Consider the following 23,739-nt stretch of genomic DNA (forward strand, 5'->3'; position numbering starts at 1 on the left):
ATCAATTCTTTGGTGAGCCTATAGCTTGTAAAATTTACAAGCTATAGGCTCACTATACACCAGCGGTTCTAGATGTGTGCCTGGCTTTCAGGCATAAAAAGATGATTTGCATATTAAGGAGTAATGCATCATGGGAAACTACACTTGTTTACTTAAAGCTGAATTATTGCAAATACCTTCTGTTTAACTACTTTAGCCTTTTGGATGTTTCTACTATGTCCAAAAGGCTGCTGCTGCGGTGCAGCAAGCTCCCGCGCCGCTGCCTGTTAGCCCGGAGATCAAAGAATGGGAACATAGTTCACATTCATTGATCTAAGTCCCCAGTAGAAAGACCGACGGCTTCTTTGAGAAGCCTCTACGTTTCTGAAGAAAAAAAAAGTTTCCCGTCCTTCCTATACTCTCACTTCTAGTACTAAAAAAAAAAAATGTTGACTGGCTATCTTGTGGCCAAATAATAAAACTACATCTACATACAGTTAAATACACATTATTACATTTAAAATTAACTGTTAACCTACCACACCAAAATTTACCCAAATAACATTTTAATTAAAAAAAAATTACAATTAAAAAAACAAAAGCATAAATAGTTACCTAAGGGTCTGAACTTTTTTTTAATATGAATGTGAAGAGGGTATATTACTAATATTTTTTAAATTATATACGGTAAGCTTGTAAATAGTGTTGCAGCAAAACTGAAAAAATGCACCTTTATTTCCAAATAAAATATTGGCACCATACATTGTGATAGGGACATCATTTAAATGGTGTAATAACCATTGGTTATGGTAGCATGTATTATTTTAAAGCTATAATGGCCGAAAACTGAGATATAATGAATATTATTCCATTTGTTCTTAATACTCCCGTTTAAAATACATTTAGAAAAAAAATAATTCTTAGCATAATGTACCACCCAAAGAAAGCCTAACTGGTGGCAGAAAAAACAAGATATAGTTAATTGTGATAAATAGCGATAAAGTTATTGGTGAATGAATGGGAGGTAAAAATTGCTGATGGCCCGGCATTGCCCGAGTATGTGGTTGGCTGGTGTTGGCGCTGCCCACTTTTTCTAACCCTACCACACAATTACTCAATGACCTAGTTTGCAAGCTTTGCAGTCTTTGGCATCAATAATTTGTATTGAAATGAAACAAATCTGATTGGCTGTAGCTCCACCCTCCTTTCTGAATTTGAACCCCAGTCACCTAATTACCAACTGTACTAAGTGTGAGGCTTGTGCCATTAACAGTGCAAGAATGGCAGCAATTAAAAATTCCCCTTGAAAATCAATAGGTGAATTTTAATTGGGTTTTGTAGGCTCCACCCACTTTTTTGAATATTATTTCCAGTCACCCAGTGACCAACTGTGCAAAGTTTGAGAACTCTACCATTAACAGTGTAAGAATGGCTGCAGTTTACATTTCCCCAGTGAAATCTGTATTTGTCTCCGCCCACATTTTGGTTATGGGGATAAAAAGTGTCCTATATGTTATTCCAGGTAATGTACTATGTGTGTGCCAAATTTCATTCATATCCGTTCTGCCATTGTTGCGTGATTGAGTAACAAACATCCAAACTTTCCCATTTATAATATTAGTGAGATTAGCCAAAAAAGGGTATCATCCTGGTGTAAAACTTCCTGCTTAAACTGGTTTTCATAATCATTTTAAGGAGATGCGGGACACAATGAAGACCTTTGCTGCTCATGAAGACCATAAGGCTTCTGATAGCACTTTCCTAGTGTTTATGTCTCATGGGATGAGAGATGTCATCTGCGGAACTGATATGAAACTCAATGAAACTGAAAGAAAGGAAATAAATGTTCTGAAGACTGATGAGATCTTTACTACTTTCAACAATGAGAACTGCCCAGCACTGCGAGATAAACCAAAAATTATCCTTATCCAGGCTTGTCGTGGCTGTAAGTAAAAGCAATATCAAATCTAAATAATACTGCACTGTTTCCTTAAAGTGTGGATCCAAACCAAACATTTTTTAATTCAAAATATTTAGTTGCATCACTCTGACACATAGAAAGATAAATAAACACTCCTTCAAGCCTATGAGCATTTCAGTGCATGCTTTTCACCCTTCTATTTCCATAACTAGGGTTATACAGGTGGCAGCCATTACTTCTGAGCTTAGTAAGAGGTTTTAGATCATGGGTGTGTTTGTCATCAGCTACCCTCCCTCATAGGGGCGTGGTCTATGTGAAATCTCACACAAGCTAAGGTCACCTTCCCTGTGACATCATCAGTAGCAGCTTGTGTTTTGTTTTTTTATCTCCTCCATCAGTTTGCCGGATTCTGTCCCGGCAATATGAAAGGAAGGGAGGGGTTCATCCAATAAATGTAAAATATTTTATATTTGTCATCATGGAGCTGAAAAAAGGCTGCTATTTATTGTAAGTTAGAAAATAGATTTTATTTCTGAAATCTTGTATTTTTAGTTTGGGTCCACTTTAACAAGGTCTGGATAAAAACAATTTCCTATTTAAGAAGCGAAGCCGGGCTTTTTGTTCCCTTTGTTGCATCGCAAGTCACCATATGCTGACTGGTTATCATGTCATGGTCCATCTCAGGCTATGGTGCCCCTACAATATGGTTCATATGGCTACTGACCATAGCCAAAAAGACTACATGTATCAGTGTTGAAATAAATGGCTGTTTAGTATTAGCATATAAAATTTGTATAACTCCTCCCACTGTTTTTATGTATGTGTAGAGGGATTTTTATCTTCTTGTCCCTGTCAAAAAAAATGTTGTTGTTATGTTATCTATCTACTGTATAAGATTTGGGCTTACCAGAGACTGAGCTAGAGACTTGATAAATAACATTTATGGGAAAAAAGAGAGCTCCTATGGGGCACTTCCCTCGGGAGGGGGAAGCTTCTGGATCCTAATGAGGCTTCCCCCTTCCTCCTCCGACCCTTCGTTCCAACGCTGTTAGCTGTTGAAAATCCGCCAACAAGCTTGTCAGCCGTGGGGTTCCAGGATTATAACAGTCCTGTGTGAGCCTCACGCAGGCACAATGGTAGCTTTCCTTTGGGCTCAGGCAGAAATAGCCGAACCCGATCGGAGCTGCTCTGCTGCGCAGGCGCACACAGGATTGTTATGATCCTGGAGCCCTAGCGGATCTTCATTGGCTGACAGCACTGGGACACAGGAGGATGGGGGAAGCCTCATCAGGGGCAGTTTTTTTCCTTACAGATTCTCATTAAAATGGATTATTTAACCCACAGACTTTGAAACTGAATAATTTGGATGAACAGATTAGTTGTCTTCTAATGCACGTAGGCAACAGCTGAATGTGAAATGTGTTTGGGCCTGAACACACAATCAAGTTGCGCATGGAAATGCATGCAGCAGTGTGTTGTGCAGCACATCAGTGTGTCACCAGACAGCTATGTCTGATGCCCTTGGCTATCGCACACTTAGATGTGTTGCTGTAATCAGCTCAGCAGCACAACAGTGGGCTCAGGCCCAGGGCCGCCATCAGAAATTTTGGGGCCCCTCACACATCATCAGGCCTGCCCCCCCCCCCCGGCCCACCCACTGGTTGCTGTGCCCGCCCACTAGCCACCCCACCCCCATGTCCACGCGCAAAATGTGCTGTGGACACAGTATAGGTTAGCCAGGTACAGGTGCCCCCAGTATAGGTAGCAAGCTATAGGCACCCCAGTATAAGTAGCCAAGTATAGGTGGTGCCCTAGTATAGGTATCCAGGTACAGGTAGTGCCCTCAGTAAAGGTAGCCAAGTATAGGTGGTGCCCCAGTATAGGTAGCCAGGTATAGGTGGTGCCCCAGTATAGGTAGCCTGTAGCCAGATATAGGTGGTGCCCCAGTATAGAAAGTTCGCTGTAGCGGGCTCACTCATCTGTTCCCCACGTTCAAGCGCTGATGTCACTCTTCTCTCAGTGCTGGAACACGGTGTGCTGGTTAGTGTGCCACAGGCCTGCAGCCAGCACATGCGGCCCTTCCAGTGCTTTGGGGGGGCCCAGGCCCTAACTGCCATAAAGTATTTCAGCAATGTTATGCCTTTTTCAAAATCTACTGCAAAAGCTGAAAAAGTACCAGAATTATTCAAAAGCACCACTCAAACTATTTTAATCACAAGTTTTTTTTCTTGAAATTACACAAATCGTTACTGAAAAACAACATCTAAAATCATTTAAAGTAAAAGCTACCAACGGCAACAACATCTTTAAAGAGATGACACAATCTACCATAATAATTTATTATTAGCCACATGATTGTTCAGCATTGACATGTGGTGCTAAAAGGCCAACAGAGAGCTGACTTGCAATGAAGGGAATTCACTGTACATGACAATAGTGTTCTTCTGTTGCGTAAGGTGGTCTATGGGAGTGGGAAGAACCTTCCAGACAACACAAAAAAGACACAGATCTCAGGAGCCCTTTATAGTGTAGTACTTTGAGGCACCAGGTAAGGCAAGTGAGTATAGTGAAGTCGTACTCACAAACAGGGGTTTCCAGTTCTGAAACAATTTTTTTAGACACTGGGCTTGATTCACTAAAGGGGGCCATACACTAGCCGACCAACCAACCAATCGACCATCCAATGCCAAGTGCATGCCCGCCCGACAAAGCGACCAATTTCGGGACAGAAATTGGCCACATGGTGGATCACGCATGCTGGAAGATGTCGGGCAGAAGTCGGTTGGTCAGGTGCGCGGCGGTACGGCGGCCGAATTGTGAACGTGTGACGAGACGACGAAACCCCCACCGCTGCCGCCGCAATAAATGTAGTGTAGTGCATTTATACATTACCTGTGCGGTGTCAGCCTCCATGCGGTTTCCGTCCATCTCGCTGGGTTCCGAATACACGCCAGCGGCGCTATGTCTGACGTCATGAAGGCGCATATGTGGCTTACCCAGTGAGATATAGAAAGACAAACCGAGAGCCCAATATAGTGTAGTAGGTATTAGCCCAGATGGATGGAAATTATAGGTAAGTATTATACTTACAAACAAGGGTTACCGCTGAGGCAACCACTGTATAGGCAAGTGGGGAGTATAGACCTGTCCCCACTCAGGATTAAGATGTCGCTCTCTGTGATAGAAGGAAAAGAGGGTATAACACCCTTCCACCAAGGGTGGTTCACTGGATAAGTTGATGTGCAGAGGCGCCAGTAGGATAAAAGATGCTAAAAAGCTTAAAATATCTGGATGGTGGTGGTGGACCGACCAGCCAAAAATGGACACGATGCTGTCAGTGAAAATCAACAACAAATTTATTCACATACTCCAAAACACTGCGACGCGTTTCACGGGCATAAACACCCGCTTCTTCAGGCATTAAACAATAGGAGTATCTCACAGTTCTAGGTCCTGATAGGGCTTAGCACCTCTGGCCAGAGGTGCTAAGCCCTATCAGGACCTAGAACTGTTAGATTAATTAGAGATAAATTTGTCTCTTGGTCGAATTTGTCCATATTCGTTCTAATGTATGGGCACCTTAAGACAAATAGCATGCCTTCTTAAAGTTAGCACGCCTTATCAAAGTAGCATAGCGAACTTATGCCTGCTAATTGGCAATGACAAGAGCTTCACTTGTCCTGCCCTAAGCCCCTGCGGGTTCGTACTGCTCGGTATGCTACTCTGATAAGGTGTGCTAACTTTGATAAGGCATGCTATTTGTCTTAGTGAATCAAGCCCACTGCGTCTTGATATGAAGAAGTGGGCAGATCCTTGAAACATGTTAAGGTGGCCACACACCATACAATTGTTTAAGTATCTTTTCAATTCAAGAATTGCAAACAATTTTTCTGACCAATGTACCACAAACATATAGGTTGCAACATATTTTGCAGTTTTGGAGAGTTCATTGAACAAGTCACATCATTCTCATGATTGTTGTGTCTGTTTTCAGGTGAGCATAGTAGAGTTCTGGTAAATGATGGTCCCTGTGCACCCCAAAATGATGACAAAGAAAACTTGGAAGATGATAGAATGCGCTGGATGCACAAGGAATGTGACTTCATCTGTTTCTGTTCTACAACCCCAGGTATACAGATTAACATAATCATTATTACAGTAGTGTGGTGTTTAATGTAACAGATCAAATAAACAAAACTTGTTGCTCTCAGTGCAGCAAGTTACCAAAAACACCACAACGGAAAATCAAGTTGCTTACAAAAACATCCAGACCCACTAACAGCTCAGCTTTGTGTCTGAAAATCTGCTCAGTTATTCCCCTCAAAACATTCAGTCAGTGAATATCACATATCACTAGAGAGTACGCATCCCTAGCGGAGATTAATCTCCCAAGATGAGACACAGACCACAATAAAAATCTAACAGGTCCCAACCTTCCGTTTTTCTAGATCACAGGTGTCAAATAACCCCCCCCCCCCCCCCCCCTCCTCATAGTTATGTCACTTTATTTGAGACTGTTACATTTTTTGTAAAATCCCAATTAACAAATTGGGCCGTGTCTTAGACTTTGTTCTTCGTTTTAGATTTTGGCCCCTTACATGATTGAGTTTGACACCACTGTTCTAGATAAATGTAAACATTGTGGTTGGAGTTACGCTATATGAATGAAACTATAAACACCACTGGCTCTAGGCTGGCTTCTCTTATCTTGATGATATCTCCATCAAAGAGTACATTCAGATGCTCATTCAGATTTCGCGGGCTTGAAATTCCAGAAAACGGAACTTGGAAATCGGATTTCTGCAGAAATACTGCATTACTGCAATGTGGTAATTTTAGCCCAATCACAGAACTCGGAAGCATTGGACCAATCAGAGAATGCAGAGTCAACTCGGAAGTATTTGGCCAATCAGAGAATGCAAAAAATTACCAAAAAAACACTACTCGGAAATCCGAACTGAGAAATCGGAAACCGATAGGAAATCTGCAGAATCGGTAATCAGCATTAGCAGAAATCAGTCTTGGTACTCGGTATTCTGCGGAATTCTGATTTCTGAGGTACACGTCTAAATTCTCTGATTAGGCCAATACTTCCTTGTCTTGTCTTGTGATTGGCCTAACATGTTGAGTCTGGGTACTGCACAGGCGAGGCTGCACTCGCGCAAGTGCAGCACAGCCATGCTCGTGCATAAAGAGGAGCACAGCTAGGATGTACAAGGGGGTCCTGGGCAGCGGTCTCCAGGAGGACACTAGAAGCCTCTGCAGGATCCAGACGCTTCCCTTTTCTTAGATAAGTCTTTATTTTTTTCACCTCGGGTTTACTTCAAAGCAAACCTGAACCGAGATAAAGGAAAAAGACTTAGATAATCACCTAAGTAGAGGAAAGGCTCTGGATCCCATAAAGCCTTCCCAGCCCTCTCTCCATTGCTTCGTACCACCAATAGGCCTTTTGTTGATGTTATTCAACTAGAATGTCAGAATACCCCTTCAGGACTTCTCGGAAGTACTTGCGTCCCCAAGTACTTCCGATAACATGCAGATCCATACTGGCTTGCACAAGCGCTGTACGGATCCGCTCATCTTTGAAAGTACTCGGGGATACGAGTACTTCCAAAGCCTTTCCGAGGAGTTCCAAAAGCGCATTCCAACGTTCTGTCATTCAGACAAACAGCGTATACTTTCCCATGGAGAGGGGAGGGGGGAGGCAAACAGGAGCCCACTAAGGGTCCTTTTTATTCAAAAAAGCAGGTTGCTTGCATTTTTTTTTCAAAACAGCACAGTGATTAACCACTTGAGGACCGCAGTGTTAAACCCCCCTAGTGACCAGGCCATTTTTTACTAATTGGGCCACTGCAGCTTTAAGGCCTAGCTGCAGGGCCGCACATCTCAGCACACGAGTGATCCCTCCCCCCCCCCTTTTCTTCCCACCAACAGAGCTCTCTGTTGGTGGGGTCTAATTGCTCCCCAGTTGTTGTTGTTTTTTTATATATAAATATTTATTTTATTAATTTTTGAATAAATCAACCTATTTTTTAATTTATTTTATATTCCCCCCTCCCTCCCCCAGCCAATCAGGGTGATCACTTCCCTGCCTACAGAGGGGACCGCCATGCCTTAGATCGCAGCACTGTGCAGGGTTATTAGACGGCCGTCTAAAGGTCTCCGAGCGGGAGCCTTCCAAGCGGAGATGCGCTTGCGATCTCCTTCTAGTCCCATTGAAAGCCATTCATGCTCATCGGCATGGAGTGGTCCTGGGGCTGCCGCCGCATTCACGTCAATTGGCGGGGAGCGGTTGGCAAGTAGTTAACATGTAAATCGCTCCTTTTCAATTAGCACATCCCAATTTTTTCCTAAATTGCAATTGCCGGCCTGCAAGAATTTTGCTGTGATCACGCTCCAGTGGCAAGTGGAAATTAATGGTTGTATGAGCGATTTTCAGTGCGTTTTTGTGTGTGATCGTGTTTCCTAGTGGAAAAGGAGCCTCACTGCAGGGGAATACAGTAGTAACTGTCCCCCTCCCCCCCCCAAAAAAAAAAAACACAGAGAGCTATGCAGGACACATAACACCCATACAGATATAAGTGTGTCACATGATCTGACTGGACATGATCATGCCAGATTATTTCATTGGGATTTTAAACAGTAAACAGGATGGACATCAGACTCCTAAAATACATTACAAACACTACATATGTCTTTCTTTGCAGCACATTTATTTGTGCAACATAAGAGGTCCTCTTTAAGTTGTAATATTATATAGGATTTTCTATAGACTAGATCAACCGGTTTAGGACTGTGTGTAGTTAAAACTACACCACACATGTGGCTGCCTGATCCCGAGCACAGATCGCAAAAGTCCCCGCTGGCACAGATCTCTTTTGCCTATAGACAGCTTAGCTCCCTAACATTGTCAGGAGCCACTTTCATTGGCTCCTGACCTCCTGATCACTCTGAGTCAATCACAGTGATCGGGAAGGGTAAAATGAAAAAAAAGCCCATGGTCCTTAAAGGGACCAGAGACTCCGATCCGAAAACAGATGTATTTTATGTAAGCCCTGTAAATGTGTACAAATATACACATGTTAACCACATGGTGATTGAAATCTACGCCCTGTTGTTCCCCTAATACCTGCCAGGGCGTAGATTTCATATCACCGCCGCTGCACGTTCCCGCCGCTCTCGTTGCCACCGATCGCTCCTGACCCTGTCGGTCAATATACGCAACTCCCTTTGGCTTACATTGATTTTACGTTCGGGAGCCAATGAAAGTGGCTCCTGACTGGCTCAAAGAGCTCTGCTGTCATAAGAGATGGCAGAGTGGGTAGCTCCAGTCTACGGGTTTGTGTCTTGGACAATGGTTGTGGAGGGTATGTGCAGTGATTCGTTGGTATCCTGCAGTTATGGTATCAGCGGTCTCTGGTCCTTAAGGGGGAGGAGACTGCTGGCACTTTATTATTATTATTTATTTATAAATCGCCAACATATTCCATTGCGCTGTACAAAATAGGAAGACAAACAAGGAGTACATATTAATACAGACAATGATATACATCAAATATGGAAACTGGTATAAAATACAGAACTGGTGATTACAATGACAGATATAACATGATGAATAAAATGTATAACAGAGTGCAAGCTATTAAATAAATACAATTTCAAGATACAAAAGGGTGAGAGGGTGAGAGAGCCCTGCCCTTGCGAGCTTACAGGGGTATTTAAGTGATACTTAAGTGGTTAATATCTATAAACATTGATGTCACCAATCAAGCCATAATAACGTGATTTTATATTCACACATTTAGATACTGTTTCTAAGAGGGATCCCGATAAAGGTTCCTTATTCATCCTTAGTCTGATCAAAAACATTAAAGAAAATGCCCATCGGTGGCCAATAGAGGATATCTTCAAGGAAGTAAGTCATTTTCTCTGTTAACACCTTATAGAAAAATAGTAGGGCATCAGAAATTACCTATTATTTCATCTTTTGTAGTGCTGTAGAATGTGGACAATAGGGGTATGAATAGCACAATTGATGTGTAGTTTGAAAACATAACCAAAATTAGTACATATTAATTTCATAAAATACACATGGAAAATGCACTCCATGGACTATTAAAGGAAACTTAACATTACTAACAACTCTAAGACAACCTTGTTGGCAGAAAAATATGCTGCGGACTGTTTTATTGGGGTTTAGTAAATGAAAGTATTTAGCAACATTAAAGGAACATTTTTGTAAACAAACCAGGTAAACAATCAACTTGTAGATCAACAATATGCAAAGCAGGTAAACATAAACACTTTACAGGGAGACATTGCCCAACTTACATCCGCCTGAATACAGGTGCCACACCCCTAATAAAGTCCAATAATGCTAGTGACAATCCTTGGGAAACAGGGTGGGGGAGAGAGGGTGGAGGCTAAATGGTTGCAGGTTTCAAAGCAGGTGAGCCTCACAGGCCATTCCAGCCTTTCGTAAACTTCCCTCACAACTGATTTGGCAGCTTGAAAGCCTGCCAAAAGCAGCACCAATCAGGATCCAGAGCTAAGGGAGGCAGAATAAACCTCCCCTTAGATACAGCAGCACCTGTATAAGAAAGAAGACACCAGCAGCAATGACCCAGCTGACTTTAATTAGGTTTCATGTCAGGCTGGCATGCCCATATGCTCCACAGTTATTTGACTGACTGTGTCACTGCCATGGGAAATGCAAGCCGTAGCCTATTAAAGGAAACTTAAACTTAATAAAAACTCTAAGATTAATGAAGACAACCTTGTTGGCAGAAAAATATGCTGCGGACTGTTTTATTGGGGTTTATTAAATTAATCATTGATTCTTTATTAAGTATTAATAACGCAACATTTAGGCTAGGTTGTCACTTCTGCGATTCCGGTCTGATTCCCTGCCCAAGAATTCGGATATGATTTGGCAGCCTATTGAAGTCAACACGGAGCATCCGAATTCGTGGGCGGGGAAAAATCTGATGGCATGCAGCATAATCTTGCATATCTTGTTCAAATTCCATATCTGTGCATAGAGGGATTCAGCTGCGAGACACTTCACAGCTGTGTCGGCATCGCGTCTCGCAAGGCGCATGCCGAACACAGTGGAAAGGTAGCCTAAAGGAACTTTATTGAAAACAAACCAGGTAAACCATCAACTTGTAAATCAACAATCTGCAAAGCAGCTAAACATAAACACTTTATTAAATGTCCGTTATACTGGGCGACATTGCTTACCAGCCATGCAAGCTTCACAAGCCTGGCCTCCCAACCAGCCTAGCCTAATCTATTGCAAAATGAAAAATTGTATTAAGTATGTCTAAACCTATGCCAGATTAATTAATCTGAACAACCCACCGCCCTCCAGTTCCATGCTGAGTACTAAAAAAACATTCACCATGCCACCCTGCGCTGCCTGCAGCCTCCGAAAATTGCCTTCTGTCCAGAGCATACTGAGCAGGCGCAGTTGGGCTGTGCGCACAACCCCGTCACGCTCCTGTTGCCGGGAGCATTCTGCGCCTGCACAGTAGTACTGCGCAGGCACAGAATGCTCCCAGCCACAGGTGCGAGTCAGGGAAGCGCGCACAGCCCGACTGTGCCTGCGCTGACCGGACAACCTTACAGGGCAGTTGCGGAGGCTGCAGGCAGTGAAGGATAGCTGTGAGGGTGCAATCAGGCAGGAGGGGGTTGGGGGAGGCCCCAGGTATGTATATATTTTTTATATCCCCCATCTCAGGTTTACTTTAACACCTAAAGATCTGTGGGTTCTGGTAGTAGAGTTTACTATCAGAGAGCGATCTGCAGGTCCCCTTGCATCACAGATGCTGCTGCCTGTATAGAACAGTGCTTTCTCCATATTTAACTCATAAAGATCACTCTTCATTCTGTGCAGTAAGTCTAAAGTGAGAAGATTACTCAGATCGTTACCTCCCAGAATTAAAACTAACACATCCGGGACTGGCCAAACGTGCAATTTATGGTACACTAAGAAACGCAGACCCTCCCATTTCATACTCGTAGTATCTTGCCACAAAAAGACAGTCAACAAAGTTAAAAAATCAGATTTTCAATGTAGCGTCTGCTTTTTGCTCTCCTTTCAATTCTTTGGATGGCTGTGTCAAGACGACAGAGGCTAGCAGTTTCTGTGGCTGCCCCTATTCAAAAAGAATAGAAAGAAAATGTATACCTCTCCAAACCCAAAATGCAAAGGGTTTTTTTTGAAGACTGCTTTAAATTAAAAAACTGATCATGGGGAACAATCCAAATGACAAAGAAAAGATTCTGCTGCATAGCCCCAAACTCGGATATACATTTTATTGGACAACATGAAGAACCGGGTAATGGGCATAGCAACAGCCACATTCCCTTACCCCTTTGATACATCTTTGAATGGCTAATAAAAACTTTCACTCCCCTCTGGCTAAACTGGACATCCACTGATCATAATGAAGCTTGAGACATTCTAGAGCAGAGTTCCCCAACCCTGTCCTCAAGGCCCAACAACAGTACATGTTTTGCAGAAAACCACAAACATGCACAGGTGGGGTAATTACTGTCTCAGCAGAGCTGATTAACTACCTCTGTGGATTTCCACTCAACATGTACGGTTGGTGGGCCTTGAGGAAAGGGTTGGGGAACACTGAGGATGCTACTAACTCAGATATATGAAAAGTACAAAAGAAAGCCAGGCCAAAGGCTACCTTAAATAACTTTATCTCATAATCAGAGAAGCAAACTTTATCTATTTGCAAACCCTTCTCCACATAACACTAATAAAACCAATACTGGAAAGATTTATAACAGAACAATGTTTTTATTAACCTCTCCTGTCCATGACTGTGACCACCGCTCAATGCGCACCAGCTACCTTGCCAGTACGCCCCAAACTTACAGACCCTGCTGCATCTGTAAAAAACTCAATTCTGTCATCTAAGACAAATTATTCCTGCCACAATGATTTCCCATTGTAATGCAGTAAAAATTGGTGCCATACAGGTCCTCTTTAATTTCCCTGTTCAAATAGACATGGCAAAAAGGAGTTTTTACAACTGCAATCATTCTAGCTAACCTGTGCGAGTAGACTCTACCCATTGGCATTATATGAGACGCATTATATGAGACGCATTACATGAGACGCAAATGCTAACTGGCCTAAAACAGATTGTTCCTCCTTAATTTTCTCCTAGGTGATATCTTCACACGTTGTTATTAAAATGCCTTTTAACTACTTGCCGACTGCTCCATGCCGATTGGTGTGAACGCGGAGGCAGCCCCAGGACCACTCCACGCTGATTGGCATGAACAGCTGTCAATGGGGCTAGCAGGAGATTGCGCATCTCCGCTTGCAAGGCGGAGCTCTGCTCTGCCTTCAGTCTCCCAGCGGCGATCGTCGCTCGGAGACTGTTAGACGGCAAAACCGATGTCTATTAAAATAGTACAGCGTTGCAATCTAAGGCAGCGCTGTACTGGGGACAGCCATGTGACACGCCTGTCCCCCTGGGACACAGGAGAGCAATCGGCTCTCATAGGCTTAAGCCTATGACAGCCGTTCCCCATGATTGGCTGGCTGGGGGGAGGGAGGTATTTCAGGGAAAAAAATAAAAATAAATAGTAAAATTTATTTAAAAAAAAAAAAAAGAACATAAATATTTATTTAAAAAAATAAACACTGGCGGAACGATCAGACCCCACCAACAGAGAGCTCTGTTGGTGGGGAGAAAAGAAGGGGGGGGGGGGAAATCACTTGTGTGCTGAGTTGTGTGGCCCTGCAGGGAGCCCTTAAATCTGCAGTGGCCCAAATAGTGAAAAATGGCCTGGTCTTTAGGGGGGGTTTAACACCGCGGTCCTCAAGTGGTTAAACCACCAACAAGCAAGAAAATACTCAAAATAATTTTGATAGTACCTTCCCACCTACTTTTTGAAGCTTTGTCAATTGCAAAGTACTGAAAAGTTATTTTAAAAAGAGGTTAAAAAAATATCTCCTAGGAGAAAACTCGTGAGAAAAAGTTAATTGCATATGGGCCTGTGTCTCTTTTACCGTGGCTTTCCACTTACCCAACAACAAGTTCAAGTTAGCTTTTAAAACTGAAAATCCTCGACAATCTGAATTCCATCTTAATGGTATCAATTGTTATCCCCAGGCAGACTAATGATGTACAAGAAAGAACAGTTTTGTTCTCAGCTAGTGGCACCTTAACCACTTAACGACCAGCTAACGCCCATAGGCGTCAGCAGGTCTTAAGTAGGTTACCATGTTTCCATGTCAGTTCACGGAGGGTGTCTCCGTGAACAGCCGGAGAGCCGCCGATCGCGGCTCGCCGGCAAAATATAAACACGCGGGGAAGAAATCCCCGCTGTTTACATCATACGGCGCTGCTGCGCAGCAGCGCCGTACGGCAGATCGGCGATCCCCGTCCTCTGATTGGCCGGGGATCGCCGGCATCTGATAGGTGGAAGCCTATCCTTCAATGCGCTGGACGGAATTCCGTCCTGCGCATTACGTAGGAAGAGGTAGAGGGAGGAAAGGAACGTGAGGGCGGAAATGGCTGCGGAGGGGGGCTTTGAGGAGCCCCCCCCCGCAAAACGCAGATGGCCGGCGGCGATCAGACCCCCCCAGCAGGACATCCCCCTAGTGGGGAAAAAAGGGGGGAAGTCTGGTCGACCTGGCTTCAAAGTGATCTGTGCTGTGGGCTGGAGAGCCCACGCAGCACAGATCGGACCAGCATAGGCTGGTCCTTAAGTGGTTAAATTCAGTCATTGTTTTATAAAAATAAAAAAAATGTAATAATCCCTGACAGCAGAAGAGCCCCCAGGAGCTGCAGGGAGGGGAGCTGCAGCAACAGGAACCTCTCCAACATGGCCTCAACTGGCTCCAATAATCCCACAACAGGTTCCAACAGCTCCCGCAACCACTCTTCTCCTTCTTCCTCACAAGCCCTCGGCAACACCGCCTGGACAATGGAATCAATAGCTGCACTCTGCTGGCTGAACGGTTGTACGTTTCAAAGCAGGTTTGCTTTACAGTTCATTCCAGCCTTTTATAAACTTCCCTCTCAACTGATTGGGCAGCTTGAAAGCCTGCCGAATGCAGCACCAATAAGGATCCAGATTTAAGGGAGGCAGAATACGCCTCCCTTCAGATACAGCAGCACCAGTAAAAGAAATGAGACAACAGCAGCAATGACCCAGCTGACCTTGATTAGGAGTTGTATCAGGCCGACATGCACATGTGCTGCACAATTTTTTAACTGTGTCACTGCTAGCAACTGGAAACACTAGGGGGAGAGCCCTACCCTTGCAAGCTTTAAATCTAGAGGGTTAAGAATTCTGGTGAACACTAAGGATATCATACAAAATAAGGAAGCACTGGGCAAATGCACAAAATGTATTACAATTTATTAACAATAACTGCGTAGAAAAACCACTGTGGCTAACTAAATGTGGCACCTGTAACATGTATAGATTGTACAGTCCTGGAGTGCACTCCTTGTAAAGACCAGCGCTGAAAATGTATATAATCTTCAGGCCCATTTAATGGTCCACAGGACAAATGACCGCCAGGAGAAAAAGGAGGTTATTCTTCATCCTCAACCCGTGTGCAAACTAAAGCACGCCTCTATATTGAACATATATACGTGCGCATTACAGCCAGCCACATAGATAAGTGTCAAACCTCTCAGCCCTTTTGAACAAACCGCTACTCAGGCATCAATCTTTGCAGTAACTTATGTGAACTTGCACGGAACTGTATTGGATATCCTCCAGAGAGACGTGGAGACATCATGCTTTAGACAACCGTGTTGGTGGTGGGGAAGTGGCGCCTTGGATCTGCGCGCTACAGCTGGCTTGAACCCAGGAGGGCGTGAGGAAGCGCACGGAGGCACGGGAAGGACAGAGCACCACCCACTCAGCTGGCGTCACTGGCTCATGTGACGCGTTTCATCCTATTGGATTTCCTCAGATGCAAGGATAAGCCAAACTTGTACAAACAGATAATCATAGTGTTGGTTTTTGTGTTCAGTTGGCTGGCCAATCGATCAAACAGGCCAATTTTTTTAAAGAGTTAAAAAAGAAATAAAAACACAACCATCAGAAAAGTAGTTTATTGTTCTTAATTAACCAGAAACATTTTAGTATAGAAAGTGTCGGCGGTGATGTGTGCGGCTGCTCTCATTTCACGTCGGGGATGCTCAATTAACCACCTGTCATTTTTAAGATACGGTAGTATATACAGTATCTCTGTCCCTTGAGACTTCATCATAGCCTCAGGGGCATAGAAATATGTATCTCCCTGCGATTGCCACTGTACACACTCCCGCTCACGTGCGTTTTCCCATGCGCATTCTCCAGACCGCCCATTAGTACACAGATCAGTGAAGGGGAACATAGTTCCCCTTCACGAATCTAAGTGCCTGTGATCAATGATCACTGGTATCCATGAGATGCTGGTGGTCATTGACAAAAGTGAAAGTAATGCATACACACATTAGTTTCTCTGCATATTGTTCAGTACACAGGAGTAATAAAGTGGGACATCTAGTGGCCAAATAGTAAAATTACACCTACATACATTACATTAAATAAAAATACATAAAATACTTAATTAATTGAACCCTTACCTCCCCTCCCATAGATACTAAGATAAACCATTTGTATTAAAAATTAAAAAAAAAATAGAAAAGTGACATTTTAAAAAAAAATACGTAAATAGTTTCCTCAGGGTCTTAACTTTTTTTTATTATGTATGTCATGAGGGTATATTACTGTTATTTTTGCAAATAAGAGCTTGTAATTAGTGACAGACGCAAAACAGAACAAATATGCCTTTATTTCCAAATAAAATATTGTCTACAGTGTACTAGGGACATAATTTAAAAGTAGTAATAACCGGGACAAATGGGAAAATAAAATGTGTGAGTTTTATTCACAGTGGCATGTTTTATTTTAAAACTATGATGCCGTTAAAATGCATTTAGAATAAAATAATTCTTAGCAAAATGTAACACCCAACTAAAGCCTAATTGTTGGTGAAAAAAACAAGATATAGATCATTTTGTTGTGATAAGTAGTGATAACGTTATTGGCAAATTAATATAAGGAGTGCTTAAATGTGAAAATTTCTTACTTAATCCTGTGTCTCCCACTGGAGCAAAGGGCCTCAACAAATGTATGCCACCGGTTTCTGTCCTGGGCGATTTTTTTCTATCTCAGTTCATGATTTCCCTGTCTTCTTTATTTCTTCCTCCACACTTCTTCTCTAAGTTGTCTTTGGTTTTTCTTTTTTTCTGCTGCCTTGAGAAATCCTTTTTAAGGCTTCTTTCTCAATTGATTTATCCTTGCGAAGAGTATGGCCAATCCATCTCCACTTTCTGTGTTTGATCTGCAAGTCCTCTTGTTCTTGGGTTCTTTCCCACAACTCTTTATTTGATATTACATTTGGCCACTAGATGTTTATTATTCTTCGAAGGCAGCGGTTTATACAGGCTTAGAGGCTTTTTGTTATCTCTGCTGTCACCTTCTATTTCTCACATCCATACAGAAGGACTGCCTTGCATCCCTGTTTGACTACTGAGTTGACTTCTATTGGATCACTTAGCATGCCATTATGAACAACTTGGCATGTATAATCCTCATAGAATTGCTTTATAAGAATGATGAGGTTTCTTGGTATTCCATATTTCTCTAAAGATCTTCACATAGACTCTCTTTCCAAGGAGTCAAATGCCCTGACTAAATCTATGAAGACTAAATACAATGGGACTCCTAATTCCAGACATTGTTCTATTATAATGTGCAGTATATTTATTTGGTCTGTGCAAGATCTTTTCTTGCGGAAGCCAGCTTGTTCTCTCCTGAGTTTTTGATCCACATAGTCTTTCACTCGATCTAGTAAAATTCTTGTAAATACTTTACTGAGAATAGATAGCAATGTGATCCCCGCCAATTATCACACACCGTTGTATCACCCTTTTTGACAGCTTCACAAGGACACCCTTTTCCAGTCAGCGGGAATTTGATTTTCCTCTCAGATTTTCTCAAACTGTGGCTGTAAAAGTGACACTGAAATCTTCTTTTAACATTTCTGCTGTAATGTTATCGATCCCTTTTCAGCTTCTCAATGGCCTTGATCATTTTCTCTTTCCTTGGTGCGTCGGTGTTTATGTTTGGGTCTTGTTCGTTGCATTCTTGATGTTCTTGTTCGTTTTGTTGGCCACTTCCTCTGCAATCTTTGTTCAAAACTTCCTGGGAGTGTTCCATCCATCTTTGAAGCTGTTCTCTCTCATTTGTAAGGATTGCTCCACTTTTATCCTTGACATTACTTCCTGTTTTGCCTTTCTTCTTTGAGAGAATCAAAAGAAAAACGGGTAGCACCAGTTTATAATAATGCTAGCTCAATTTGAATAATCAAGAATAACCACAAAGTGTGCAGAAAGGGGATATATAAGCAAACCTATATAGCAACAAAAGAAAAATCCCCCAATAAGCACCACACCACAATATTTTGTCCAAAATATCAAAGAGCTTTATTGGTAATCACATAATTGCAAAGAAATAAAATCAATATTAAAAACAACGCAGTGCCAGGATCCATAATAATATATTGTCGGGACCTATTTTTGAGTTTAGGTCACCCATCAGAATGACAAGGTCTTTTTTCTTTTGTTTATCAAAGGTTTCTTGCAGTTTTGTATAGAACTGGTCTTTCTCTTCAGTAGTTGAGGTTTCTGTTGGAGCATAACATTGGACTACTGTTATATTTCTGAGGTTTGTTTTGAAGCGAGCGGTTATGATTCTCCCTGAGATGGGCTCCCATTCGATCAAGCTCCTTTTTACTTTCTTGCTTAGAAGTATTCCAACACCTTCTAAATGGTATTTGCCTTTCTCATTGCCAGATTAAAGAAAGGTTGGCCCTTCTTTTGTCTTCAGTTTTCCATGGTTTTTCCAGCGCACCTTGCTCAAGCCTAAGATGTCAAGCTTGTAATATATCATTTCAGATCAAACGTGCCTTAATTTCCCAGTTTGTCTTTACGTCCTTATATTCCAAAAAAACAAATCTCGTGACCGTTTTCAAGCCAATAATCGTCTTTAGTTCATCAGTCTGGTTTCTTTTCTTTGTTGGGGTTTCTGTAATCATTTATTTTCGGGGATGCAGGTGATTGGCCCACAGTCCCCTAGCCCAGTGAAGGGGTTTCCTCCTTTTGGTCTCTGAGAATGCCTTATTTTCTGTCAAGGTTTTATTAGCCTTTGAGGAACTCCTCTCGGCAAGGCAGCGGATTCTCTCATTGACCCAGGGCCGGATTTGTACTTTTTACCGCCCTAGGCCGACTATCATCAGCCGCCCCTGACCAATGGGGTCCTAGCAACACCCCCCCACATCCCTTCCCATACACAAACATTTTCTCCAGCAAACATACAGTGTAGCAAATTACTCCCAATCATTGGAGTCAGGTGCTAAAGAATAAATTGTGCCCCCTTGAGTTGTACCCCCTCCCAAATACAGCACATCCCCCTCCGAGGACAAGAATTAGGGCCCTTTTCCATGAGCAGTTGATAGGTATTGAAATGCCTCACAAACTCTCACAACTGCTCACTGCTGCCTGGTGACTGTTTGCTGAGCATACAGTACAACTGTTCGTGAAAAAGAGACCTTAGACTGTAAGCTCCTCTGAGGATAGCTAGTGACATTACGGCAGGAATTAACTTTGAAGACAGAGCCATGATGGCAGGGATTACATTGCAAGCTCCTCTGAGGACATTTTATGTGGCCATACATTATGCGACTTGGCAGTTGATCGATCATCTGATTCGATTATTATAATTGGATGAAAATCAGTGTCACAAAGAGGCCAAAATTGCTTGCATGTGTCGATTGAACATGTTGCAACAGGTGGTTGCCGGTGTATATGTGGGTGCGTGTGTGACGCCTGTATGTGCGGAAGAGTCCAGAGATGAAGCCAGCGGCGGACCCTACAGGTAATGTATACTGCACGGGGCACCAAGTGGCACATTTTTCACTGGGGGAACAGCGCTGGAGGCGGTGTTACAAGGGTGATTCCCGAGAGATTTCATGCTGAAATTGATCGGGAATTGGTCTGCAGTGTATGGGCTGCTGACAGATTTCTCTCCGATCAAAGAAAGATCTGTCTCTTGGTCGATCTGCCCATACATCGTCTGATGTATGAGCAGTGGGCACCTTTAATGACATGAAAGCAGGGATTTGATTGTAAATAAGAAATGTCTGTCCGTCTTTAACTATAGTATAATCAGATAGATCATGCCCTGGTGTGAAACTGAAAACACTCATTTAACTATTTCCAGCATGTGTTGTGGTTTTCTATTCATTGTGTGATTTGCAGCTTACTTACATCACTGACACTATGGACAAAAGTGAATGAGAGCTCAAGTGCTGCAGAGATTGTAGAAAAGCTTCTGATAGTGACAATCAAGGGCTGTGCCTATCTCTGTGAAGATCTTCACATTAGTAAAGATGTTGCGAATGGTTCGCCTGCGAACGGTTCCAGGCGAACTTTGGGGGTTCGCGTTCGCCTGCATCAGGCGAACTTTTGCGGAAGTTCGATTCGCCCCATAATGCTCTATTGAGCAAAACTTTGACCCTCCATATCACTGTCAGCAGACATATTATTGCCAAACACACTTCTCTCACTGCTGGAGGCCCGCCCACCCTCCCTCCTCCAAGCAAGGTCCTTATACCATTTGACTCAGTTGTCTGCCTACACTAATTAGTTATGGGACAGCTGCTACACACTCTGCTAGGGAGATTTTAATTAGCCTCTTGTGGGTCTCCTCCCACCTCCCTTCTACCTATTCCCTCCTCCCGGAGGGAGGAGGGTCTCTTCTGCCAGGGAATTATACTATTTTAAAAACCAGTATACATCATACCATGACTGGGAATCGAACCCAGCTCTCACTGTGTGGTGGGCAAGTCACCCTAACCACTGTACCACTACAGTAGTAAGTGAAGCTGGCCTCAAATTTACCATTTATGCTCAATGCAATAGAAACAGGTTGCTTAAAGGGAACCTTAACTGAGAGTGATATGGATGTTTCCTGTAAACAATACCAGTTGCCTGGCAGTCCAGCTGATCTTTGTGACTGCAATAGTGGCTGAATCACACCCTGAAACAAGCATGCAGCTAATCCAGTCTGACTTCAGTCAGAGCACCTGATCTGCATGCTTGTTCAGGGGCTGTGGCTAAAAGTATTAGAGACACAGGATCAGCAGGCGATTCAGGCAACTGGTATTATTTTAAAAAGGAAAAATCCATATCCTTCTCCGTTTAGGTTCCCTTTAAGGATTTGTAGCATAAAAGCCAACTCACATTGGCTGGGATTTGAACCTGGGTCTCACTGTGTGGTGGGCATGCACCCTAACCACTGTACCAACTGAAGCTGGCCTAAAAATTACCATTTATGCTCAATACAAGAGAAAAAGTAGACAAGACAAATAACATTTATATCACACTTTTCTCCTGGTGGACTCAAAGCACCAGAGCTGCAGCCACTAGGGCATGCTCTATAGGCAGTAGCAGTGTTAGGAAGAGAGAGAGATATGAATCTCCCTGGCTATCTGGGGTTCTCTTTGGACAACTGTTGAACACAAAAGAGAAGGCCATGTCTGACTACATATCTGTAAGCAGTGGCTGCACGGTGTAATGGTTAAGGGCTCTGCCTCTGACACAGGAGACCAGAGTTCAAATCTCAGCTCTGTCTGTTCAGTAAGCCAGCACCTATTCAGTAGGAGACCTTAGGCAAGTCTTCCTAACACTGCTACTGCCTATAGAGCATGCCCTAGTGGCTGCAGCTCTGGTGCTTTGAGTCCGCCAGGAGAAAACTGTGATATAAATGTTATTTGTCTTGTCTACTTTTTCTCTTGTATTGAGCATAAATGGTAATTTTTAGGCCAGCTTCAGTTGGTACAGTGGTTAGGGTGCATGCCCACCACACAGTGAGACCCAGGTTCAAATCCCAGCCAATGTGAGTTGGCTTTTATGCTACAAATCCTTAAAGGGAACCTAAACGGAGAAGGATATGGATTTTTCCTTTTTAAAATAATACCAGTTGCCTGAATCGCCTGCTGATCCTGTGTCTCTAATACTTTAAGCCACAGCCCCTGAGCAAGCATGCAGATCAGGTGCTCTGACTGAAGTCAGACTGGATTAGCTGCATGCTTGTTTCAGGGTGTGATTCAGCCACTATTGCAGTCACAAAGATCAGCTGGACTGCCAGGCAACTGGTATTGTTTACAGGAAACATCCATATCACTCTCAGTTAAGGTTCCCTTTAAAGAGACTCTGTAACGACAAAAAGATCCCCTGGGGGGTACTCACCTCGGGTGGGGGAAGCCTCAGGATCCTAATGAGGCTTCCCACGCCGTCCTCTGTCCCACGGAGGTCTCGCTGCAGCCCTCCGAACAGCCGGCGACTGTGCCGACTGTTCAATTCAATATTTACCTTTGCAGGCTCCAGCGGGGGCGCTGTGGCTGCTTTCGCTCCGAAGGAGGCGGAAATACCCGATCTCAGTCGGGTCCGCTCTACTGCGCAGGCGCCGGAGACTTGCGCCTGCGCAGTAGAGCGGACCCGACTGAGATCGGGTATTTCCGCCTCCTTCGGAGCGAAAGCAGCCAGAGCGCCTGCGCAGGAGCCTGCAAAGGTAAATATTACGTCACCGCTGTACGGAGGGCTACAGCGAGACCCCCGAGGGACGGCAGACGGCGTGGGAAGCCTCATTAGGATCCTGAGGCTTCCCCCATCCGAGGTGAGTACCCCCCAGGGGACGTTTTAACGTTACAGATTCTCTTTAAGCAACCTGTTTCTATTGCATTGAGCATAAATGGTAATTTTTAGGCCAGCTTGAGTTGGTACAGTGGTTAGGGTGCATGCCCACCACACAGTGAGACCCAGGTTCAAATCCCAGCCAATGTGAGTTGGCTTTTATGCTACAAATCCTTAAAGGGAACCTAAACGGAGAAGGATATGGATTTTTCCTTTTTAAAATAATACCAGTTGCCTGAATCGCCTGCTGATCCTGTGTCTCTAATACTTTTAGCCACAGCCCCTGAACAAGCATGCAGATCAGGTGCTCTGACTGAAGTCAGACTGGATTAGCTGCATGCTTGTTTCAGGGTGTGATTCAGCCACTATTGCAGTCACAAAGATCAGCTGGACTGCCAGGCAACTGGTATTGTTTACAGGAAACATCCATATCACTCTCAGTTAAGGTTCCCTGTAAGCAACCTGTTTCTATTGCATTGAGCATAAATGGTACATTTTAGGCCAGCTTCACTTACTACTGTAGTGGTACAGTGGTTAGGGTGACTTGCCCACCACACAGTGAGAGCTGGGTTTGATTCCCAGCCATGGTATGATGTATACTGGTTTTTAAAATAGTATAATTCCCTGGCAGAAGAGACCCTCCTCGAGAAGGGAGGAGGGAGGTGGGAGGAGGCCCACAAGAGGCTAATTAAAATCTCCCTAGCAGAGTGTGTAGCAGCTGTCCCATAACTAATTAGTGTAGGCAGACAACTGAGTCAAATGGTATAAGGACCTTGCTTGGAGGAGGGAGGGAGGGAGGGAGGGTCCTCCAGCAGTGATGTGTATTTCACTCAATCAGGTGTGCCTCCAGGTATTAGAGCTCTTGAAACATGTTTTCTAGCCAGTAGAATTTTTTAAAATTTTCAAAGTTCGCCTCCCCATTGAAGTCTATTGCGGTTCGCGAACTTTTTCGCGAACCGAACCTTTCGCGGAGGTTAGCGAATCGAAAATCGGAGGTTCGCGACATCTCTACACATTAGCCTTTCCAACTCTGCAGTTCAT

At 43.5% G+C, this 23,739-nt stretch overlaps 1 protein-coding gene across 1 annotated transcript in view; it reads left to right on the plus strand.

Moving 5' to 3' along the window:
- LOC137544666 (caspase-1-A-like) overlaps window positions 1-23,739 on the plus strand; it is a 59,221-nt gene that overhangs the window by 29,092 nt on the left and 6,390 nt on the right. Inside the window, exons 7-9 of the mRNA XM_068265762.1 lie at window positions 1,675-1,924; window positions 5,895-6,029; window positions 9,706-9,815. Of these exons, the coding sequence (XP_068121863.1) occupies window positions 1,675-1,924; window positions 5,895-6,029; window positions 9,706-9,815 (495 nt within the window). The remainder of the gene's footprint in view (window positions 1-1,674; window positions 1,925-5,894; window positions 6,030-9,705; window positions 9,816-23,739) is intronic.

This window comes from Hyperolius riggenbachi, chromosome 2 (assembly GCF_040937935.1).
Source record: "Hyperolius riggenbachi isolate aHypRig1 chromosome 2, aHypRig1.pri, whole genome shotgun sequence".
Classification (NCBI taxonomy): domain Eukaryota; kingdom Metazoa; phylum Chordata; class Amphibia; order Anura; family Hyperoliidae; genus Hyperolius; species Hyperolius riggenbachi.